Source organism: Apteryx mantelli, chromosome 2 (assembly GCF_036417845.1).
Source record: "Apteryx mantelli isolate bAptMan1 chromosome 2, bAptMan1.hap1, whole genome shotgun sequence".
Classification (NCBI taxonomy): Eukaryota; Metazoa; Chordata; class Aves; order Apterygiformes; family Apterygidae; genus Apteryx; species Apteryx mantelli.
Window position 1 is genome coordinate 152,079,703 of NC_089979.1, and position 9,346 is coordinate 152,089,048.

At 38.1% G+C, this 9,346-nt stretch overlaps 1 protein-coding gene across 1 annotated transcript in view; it reads right to left on the reverse strand.

Moving 5' to 3' along the window:
* Positions 1 to 7,919, reverse strand: part of ODAD2 (outer dynein arm docking complex subunit 2) — a 96,235-nt gene extending 88,316 nt beyond the window's left edge. Inside the window, exons 1-6 of the mRNA XM_013949258.2 lie at positions 7,696 to 7,919; positions 4,632 to 4,789; positions 3,380 to 3,575; positions 2,701 to 2,807; positions 2,076 to 2,212; positions 903 to 1,019 (exon numbers count right to left, since the gene is read on the reverse strand). Coding sequence (XP_013804712.2) covers positions 903 to 1,019; positions 2,076 to 2,212; positions 2,701 to 2,807; positions 3,380 to 3,575; positions 4,632 to 4,789; positions 7,696 to 7,919 — 939 coding nt within the window. The remainder of the gene's footprint in view (positions 1 to 902; positions 1,020 to 2,075; positions 2,213 to 2,700; positions 2,808 to 3,379; positions 3,576 to 4,631; positions 4,790 to 7,695) is intronic.
* Between the last annotated feature and the right edge of the window lie 1,427 nt (positions 7,920 to 9,346).

A 9,346-nucleotide genomic window follows, 5' to 3' on the forward strand; every position in this document is an offset into this window, starting at 1 on the left:
GAAGATAAGCTGGTTACAAGGTTCTCCCTAGAAGGACCAGAACAACTAGTCTGAGCTCAAGCCGCCTTTAGTCCTAGGCTCATGTCTACAGTCAGTTTACAGATATACTAAAACGTGGTGATACATACAGAGAACAGATACAGAGAACTAATTCAGGAAGTGCATCAAACTAGCACACTCCAGTCCAGCTACCCAAGATGCAGTGGCACAACCTGCATGTAGTCTTTCATGCAAACTCTTCATAGTTTTATTTCAGCCATGGTTTGTAGTGGTGTGAATGTAAGAATAGCTTGGGAAACTCATCCATTGTATCATACACAATAGGATGAAGCTTATAGCTGGAGAGAACTGATTAAAACTGGTCTTTGGAGACATCAAACTATAGACCCTGTTTCTTCAATGAGAGTTGGAAAAAAAATTAACAAGGCAACTTTTCCAAACAGAGACACTTTATATGGCAAAATTAAACAAAACAAATAAATGAAAAACTTGAAACATTTCAAAGTCTTAAAATGTGTCTAAAATCATTGGGAAGAGTTCTTTGAAAAGTGACACAGTATAAATCCTGTAAAAATACTTTTAAACTTACTGGTTCATTTATGGAGAATAACTGTCTTCTTATGCCACAACCGAACTACATTACAATAGGAATATATTTAGAAGAAAGTGTTAAATAAATCAAAAGAACAATAATAAAGGTATTTCAAGTTCCTCAAAATTCTTCATTTAATCATAGATTTAATTTTGATAAAGAGTACAAATATTCAGCCATGTTTTACTACTCTTTTACACTAACAGAATTCTAACATTTCTGCAAATAACTTATATAACGTAATTCTTACCAACCTATAACATACATTGGTACAAAGTAGAATATATACCCAGTATCAGTAAATACATACCTGCTTAGACATATTTTCTACAAATCTAGGTGATCTTTCCCTTAAAAATGTGACAATATCTTTATATATGTCACTTTTTCTTTCATAGTCAATATCACTTTTCTCCTTTAGCTTACCCTTAAAAAAAGAATAAATTTAAAATTATTAATAGCATTACATTATACAGGACACTTAATCTGCATGATAAAATACTGCTAAGGAGCACAGGGGTCATACTCTAATGAATTATGTGTAGAATATGCTCACACTCAGCACAGAATCCATCAGACTTCAATACTGGTTAGTGAAGATGCATGGATCATCTCCATGGATCCCAACGGCTAATCAAGGCCTAACATACAAGTCAGCAAGTAATTACTATCAGTTAAAGTGCATCGTACCGTGGGTAGTTCCACTGAGAGGTATTTAGGGCTGATGGCAAATAGCCAACTAAATATGAGCTTCTCGTGCAGTATGGCGGGTGTCCAAAAGTATCAGAAAATAATGTAACCGGACTGAGCCTAGGTTTTAGGAACTTCATCCATTAAAAACATCCTAAGTCAAAATTTCCCTCGATTTTTTAACTCTTAGGAAAAGCAATTTGTAGAGTTACACTTCAAGGGACATCCATCTCTCTTCAAAATAAGTTTAAGAGCTTTAGTCAACTGCTTACACCACATAGGGAGACTATTACATCTAAATGAAACCTGTCTGTAAAGAAAGAGATAACCAGAATGAAAAGCAGAAGAAAGGAGATAAGTAATATCTAAAAAGCTTCTAGTGAGAGGAGAAATAACTGCTTACGATTTAAAAAAAGACAAAAGAAAGCTATATTAGTCACAGATAATAATGTTATTTCTCAGATCAAGAGCAATGGGGAACTACTGAGGCATCTAGTCCCACAGTGCCTTTTATGTAGGAACAGTGTTAAGGACTGTTAGGGCACCTGCAAAGACTAAACGAACACTGCTAGTAAAATGTGCAGAATACACCCCCTGTATAACACTTAAAGAACAAGCACTCAAAAATGTAGGAAAACTGGTATACATTTATTACTGTGTCTTTTTCTTCAGTACCAATAAACCAACTCTGCAGCTCTAATAGGTTCAATACCACTACCCTAAACCTGTTGGAGTTTTGATTTTAACACATAAAAGCGTTTGTTACTTCAGGGTGTCCTTTATTATTACTTACTCCATTTAAATACACTCCTGCTGTGCTGCAGGTGATATACAAAGGATCAGTGTCATGTGGTTTGATGATTAAATAACAAATTTCTCCATGCATTTGCCTCCAGGGAGGAGCTCGGCATCCATTAGAGAATGTGTAATCTGTAACCAATTAGCAATAGTGTTTCTATCACATTTAAAGATACATTTTTAATAGTTATGCCTGCTGATTAATATAACATGTATACAAATCAAGGTCCCAAACCAATATCTTACTCTTGAGAATTTATACTCAGTTTGGAATTAATCATGTGAAGTGCTGAGAACCGTGACCTGATCCAACAAAGAATTGCAACGCATGCTCAGCACTTTTTAGGATCAGAGACTCAGTTTACTTCCTCTGCTTCCAGCGAAGTCAGTCATATGACTGGAGATTATTTCTACAAGTAAAGCCTGAAGAATAACATTCTGTATTTGAAGATAAATTTTATTCTACTTCATAACTTTAAAGTGGAAATAAACAGTGTAAATTAATTAGTGAATTTATTTTAGCAAATTCACACAGAAGTCAAGTAATTTAATAAGGATATATATAAATTTGAGATACGATAAAACAAAAGTAAAACAAAAGCAAAATATAAAAATTGAACCTGATGTATATTCCAGTGATTCCAGTACTGTATCTTCTCCTTTCCCACAGAAATGCTTGAGAAGATCCACCTCATTATTTACAGCAGCTGGATTTAGTCTTACCTCTCTGCAATTAATAGAAAATGGTCTAAAATCTATTCATCAAAAGCATGTACTCAGAGAAATCAAAATAGAATATAACAGGATTTTTTCTTGCAAATTGAGTCTTAGTAGTGGCAACAAAAATCTAGAAATGGGCCAAATTCTATTTTTTTTTATTTTATTTGTTAGTTTAGTGAAATTTTAGTTTCACAGCTAATATAAAATCCTTGTAACTATAGAACAAACTGAATGTAATACTTAATATGCTTCCATGAAGAAATAAACATCTCCCTGAAAATAATTTTACTGTTAGTGTGTTATTTGTATGAATTATTCAATTTGCTACCAAAATGCAAAACACATGCAAAAAAACCCAAACATGCTCATGGGCACACACTAACATATGCACATCCACAGGAAGATCTCTAGAAAAAATATGTTTTTTCAGTAACTTAGTTAATAGCAAAAGTTGTTTCAACAACTTTAACTTTCTATCACACCAAAAGCACATGCTATGGCTTGAAACAAATCTAATTTAACAGAAAACAAAAAATACACTTGGTGACATGCCTAGGTTTCCATTTGAAATCCACTTACTGTGAAATGTGTTTTAAAGAACTATTAAGCAGTTGCATATCCAGCTGATTAAGAAGGATAAAGATTTTCATTTTAATGTCTGTTTCAGGGTCATCATCTTTTTTCACTTTGTCAAGTAAATGCAATATGGACATATCTTCTCCTTCAACAGTCCCATATCCAGGGCCAAGAATATTCACTATAGGATCTCTGTTAGCTGTAAACAAGAAACAGCATCAATATAACGTGAGAAATGATTACAAGATTAACACTCTTCTTATTTCAACTGCCAAATAATTTCAACACAGTTAATTTATAATAAGAACTTTAATAATGTGCATAAGTATTCATCAAATATTATCAAATACTACTGTATGATGAAATTCTTTCATGCCCCTGTTGTAGTTTGAAATACACTTGTGTAGTACTAACTTTTAAATAAAAGATTAAAACATTAGAATTTAAAAACTTTTTGATAATAAACAAATTTGCTTTTTACAAAGATTAAGATTCACTCAGCCAAGAGGTGAATATTAAATACTTCCCTTTATCAACACTGCTCTTCCCAGAAAATATCTGTATCATCACCAAATCAGAAAATCAATGGTTCCAGTATTGCCGATGTATTACTTTCTACTAACATTACCAAAGAATATTACCTATCCCTTTCACCTTCAATGCAAAGTGGATATCCAGTTTAGCATATCAAAGTCTTCTTGTCACTTTGAAAAGCTAGGACTTGAATATGATCCAGTAGAAGTACTGGTACATATATTCTAAAAGCCTTCATGAGAAGGACCCAGAAATGTTTGCTCTGAACCTTGCACAGGTAAAAATGTCTTAAGTATACAAGGTTTTCTTTGGCTATTTTTTAAGGAATCAGCATTTTTTAAAGGGTATTTAATTACAAACATAGGAAAAACTGCTAACAGCTTCCCATGAGACATCCTTTTTCTGAAATATAAACCTACTGTCTGTTGCAATAGCTGTGGTACTACTCAGTATACAGGAATTTGCACATGAAATCAAAAAGTTAACTTTAAAAGTTAACTTTATTCCAGATTTCTCTGTTACTGATTGCTGTGCAAATAAAAGAAGAAACAGAAACTTAGTGAAATTCTGGATCAGCACTTTTAGCCACCTTCATGAATCAACACCTTCTCATATTTAAAATGCATGCATGCATGCATTTCTTCTTCACATTTCATAAACACAAATTCAAGGAGAAGCCATATTTTTAAGGAGAGAGAAAAGGGAAAAAAATAAAGAAAACCTTCAAGGCATGCCTGTGCTTCCTTTAACTTTTTTTCCATAGCAATATATAGCAAATGGGACAGCTGGTCAAAACTGCGAACTTTGAGAGTTGATCCCGTGAGGAGAAGCAATGGTTGTCCATCTTTACCTTTGGCTTCAGACTGAACAGTTGTTCCACTAGAAAAATGAAATTATATAGTTTTAAAATAAGAACTTTAATAAACAGCAAATTTTAGGGAAGAATCCATCACTAAGAATTTTGTCAAAGCTTCATGTGATAAAGCAATTTTTTTTTAACTGTAGTTCAGAAAACTTATGAGGTGAGCCCATTTATTCACTGCAAACGAGGCATTGGTGACTCATTTGTCTTACCTTGGCAACACCTTTTAAGGGAATTTTGACAGGCTGAATTCAGAACACAGTCATAGAGGACAGGCCTCACCTGCTGTTTTGTCTCAGATGTCTGCTCCTCTTCTGCATGTTCTCTCTGCAAGACTGTTAACTGATTTTCTGACCACTGAGTTCACAAATAACTGATTTAAAATGATCTGAATCATTTACCAAAACACCCACATTGTTACCATAATGACTACCCAATCTTTGGTTCACATTTTCCAGTTTTCCATCTTTCATATCCACTTCTGGGACTGTCTGAGCCGTTGTCTCTATCTGAGACCAGCCGAATGCCCAGATTCGAACAACACCTGTGAGACTCATTCTCCTACCTCTAAGCGTTCCCCTTCATGATGATAAAGGCATTTTTGAATGGAGAGAGTTACTCCCTTGTGCCTTATGAAGCTTCACCCTAATGAATTTACTCAGAGATATTCCCACACCCTTTGAAAGTATATGAACTGTCTTATATAAATAAATAAAATAAATACATTTTTATATATGTGTATTTATGCTTCCTATATATTATTTTTCAATTCCCCTTCCCATTGCGAACATGAAACACTGTGGCGCGTGACCACAGCCTGAACAGCTGAGTTTTTAGCTCTTCAGTTTCTTTTCTCCAGTAACCTGTCTGCAACAGTAAGTGCCTACTTGCTTAAACTTGCTTGCTGTCCTCTACCTAAAGAGAAAGCTTCCTGTCCAGGACATTGAGGCTGCCAGTCACCTCACTCATCCATTCCATATCTGAGACTTTATTTCACATTCTTTTCTGAGAAACTTCAGATACTACCTTAAATCCTTTTGTAAAACCTCCAACTCCTATTTTAGTTGGTTTTAGTCCTTTTTGTGAGTTTTTACTGTCAAAATTTATTTGGAAAAGCCTCAAACTTGTTTCTCATCTTGCCTCAATCCCCTTCAACCATCCTTGCTATAAATCCTGTTTTATCTATTCTGGAACTAGACTGAACTCTGATATAACTGAACAGACAAAAATAATCTTGTAGGTAGTTTCAGTTAGGAGAAGGGACAGTGTCAGTTATTTGTTTGGTGGAATCTTTTTTATTCACAAGGTATCAAATCCCATTTTCTTGACCACTGGAGGAATCAAATTCAGTTTTTTTTCAGACAGCATCCATTGGAATCTCTCTCTGAAATCCTTTCCTGAAGGTTAAGTCACCATCTTGTTCTGGTTCTGGCAAAGTTTGCTACTTCTTCTTATTTCTGTGTCCTGATTCTGATTCTCTTCTTCATATTCAACACTAAAACTACAGCCAGCCAAGTCCCCCTGTACACTGTTTGAATCTTTGTTGTGGGCAATATTTATGCCTGTATATTTTTTGGAGACTGCTAATATTTTGGTAGCCTACTTTCAAAGAGACAATTAATGAATTCTTAGAGGTATCATGTAAATGGAAGGCAGATGTCAGACTTAACAATTTAAATAAAGTTTAGTTAGATTATAGTTTAAGGGTGAATGCCTTTCTGGAAGATAATGCTTTGTGCACGCTTTAATTATGTTGTTCACATTCATGCAACTGGAAAATATCTAATGGTTTGTAACACACAATGTCAGGCAAGATGAATTAATATTTCCTTCTGGGATCAAGTTCTATGATTCTAGAGCAAAAACCAAACAGACTGTGTATCCATAATGGCAAGCTATATAGAATTTTATTTGGGGGAATATTTTTTAAGCATTATAACTGCAGACTAGTTGTACAGAAGAGTGAACTTTATCTTTGGATTTCTACAAATCAAATTAATAAAAAAGTATCTAAAAAAACTAAAATTGCAAAGTATTATGTAAGGTAGCTCTTCAGGGAATTAATACATTTAGGTGTTTGAAAATAACTGACTGGTAGAAGGAAAAAAAACATTTTTTAAAAATTAGGATATTACTACAGTGTTATCGAAACCAAGCCTGAATTTGTCTGCTTGTCAAACAAAATTCGCAGAATTCTCCAGTAGCTTTGTGATTTAGGGAAAAATGATTTTGCACATCTACAGCACCTTAATATGCCACTGTTCAAAGAATTACAAAAATACATGGGGTTACTGCAGCGTAAGTCTTAAGCATCAATGCAAGCCAGTCAGAGACAAACTGAAAAACAAACATAAGCCTCCTGATTATCATTATTTTTTCAGTACTAATTTGAAAATACTAGAAGAACTGTTAGAATATTTGGTGAGTAAGATACAGTGGTATAACCAAATCTTATGACTGAAACCATATTAATATATTAAAACGGTCTATTCTTAGAGAACATTTGGAGACTGTTGTTCACAAAGAAACTGCAATTCAAACCTATGTTTGTTAATACACCTCAATAACAGTGATAAAACACTTCTGCCCAATCAGAAGCAAATGCCAACACTAACGGCAAAGACAATGTTAATCACTGTTAGACACATGTAAAAAGTGTTAGGAATAGACCGTGCAAGCCTGTCCTCCTTGTTTCTGCAATAAATTGCTGACTAAACAGGTTTATGTCACAACCAAGATATGATAGTCTCAAACTCTCCAAGAAAGCTATGGATTTTAACTCAAAATTTTCAATGTAAAACAGTTGAAAATCCATCCACCTCAGCCTCCAAAACACAATAAGGCTTTCTTTATGTTAAATGAGCACGGTTTTGCTTTGCAGTTCGCCTTCAATGTCTCAAAACACACGGCCCTTCAGACTTACTCGATCTTGTAACCCACTCCAAATGCCGAACAGTCCAGTTGCGTTTTCCACTCAAGGGGCTCTTTGAAGACGAACGCCGCTTCCTGAGGATGTCTAGTGCTGAAGTTCTCCACAAACTTAATAATTTCCTTTAAAAGAGATTCATTCAAAGGCGTGATTTCAAGCGTGCCACATCCAGACCCAGCAGAGGTGCACTGGGCCACTCTTGCCAGCGCCGCTCCCATGGTCCGCTCGTGCGAAGGCGCGTGCCTCGGATAGAAACACAGTTAGACAATGACCGACCTGCAGTCTCAAATGATAAATAAAATACATAGGTGGGTTTTATAATTGCATAATTAGGAATGATTCTTCTAACTAGGATAAATCCCTGAAGTGGGGGAGAACTGAAGACTCTCACAGCCATTTTTAAGGCAACTCACAAACATTTTTAAAGCAATAGAGACAACTGGTGCAAACGGAGTTTGTTGATCGTGATTGATTAACTCGGGGTACTGGTAGGAACCCGGGGAGCTGGCAGCCGAAGGGCTCTGCCTGTGAGGAGGGGGTCAGGTAAAGCTCACACTCGCACACACACACTCCGCACACACACACACACACGAGCCCCTCGCCGCCCGCCCCCTACCTTGCCCCGGCTCAGCCCGGCCGCAGCCCGCCGCCGCTGCCGCTGGGAGGCCGCGGCGTTGCCATGGGCACGGGGCCCGGCGGCAGCCCGTTACCACGGGAGGCGGGTAAACACCAGCGGCGCCCGGGGCCGGCGGCTCCGGGCGGGCGGGGGAGGGGAGGCCCGTGGGGCGCTGCCGGGCCCTTGCGGGGCACGGGCGCTGCTGAGCCCCTCGGGGGGGGCGGCGGGTGCCGGCGGTGAAGCGGTGGGGGAGCAGAGCCCCCGTGGGCTCGGCTTTAGGAAGGGGCGGGGGGTGCTGGGAGCCGGGAAGGGCCCGTGGAGGCGAAGGGGCCGTGGGGACACGGGTGGGCAGGGCCGGGCGAGAGGGCTGGGGGCGCCGGTGGAGGCGGTGCGGGGGTGTCGAAAGGGCAGGTGGGCCACTGCTGTGGGTCAGCTGCTGTGGCAGACTCCTATATTCAGACTTGCCCTTCTTCGCTAACCTTACAAACAAAAACTCACTATTACCAGTATTTGCAGACTTTTTTTGTTCCTTTTCAAGTGTGTTGTGTTTTTGGCAGGGGTCTCTGAGCAGCCTAGGAGCGGGCTGAGAGCACGTATTCAGTCTCATGCGTGATGGATGGAGGATGAAGCAGCTATGCAGCGGCTGCTGCGCTCCCGCCTGTCCCGTCTGGTGCGGTGCTGGGCAGTTAGGCGCTGCTCACCCGTAAATCTGCCCCGAGGTCTGTTTTCTGGGCCCAGCAAAATACCTGTTGGCTGATAAGTTAGATCTAGGAAAGAGTGGTTACCTGTTGCGTAGTACCTGAGGAAGGCAAACTGTTCTGCTTTCTGCTATGTGCGTCCTTCCATGCACACGTGAAAAGAATTTTTCTTTATGGCAAGCAAGTACCGAGTCTGTAGCTCAGCTGTTCTCATAGGAATACTGTTTCAGAACCTAACTTCTCTGAAGATTAGAAATCATGTAATTTAATTTCTAACCTAGATTTGTATGACTAGTTTGTGGCTATTTTTTCTTACATCAACACTGGTCCT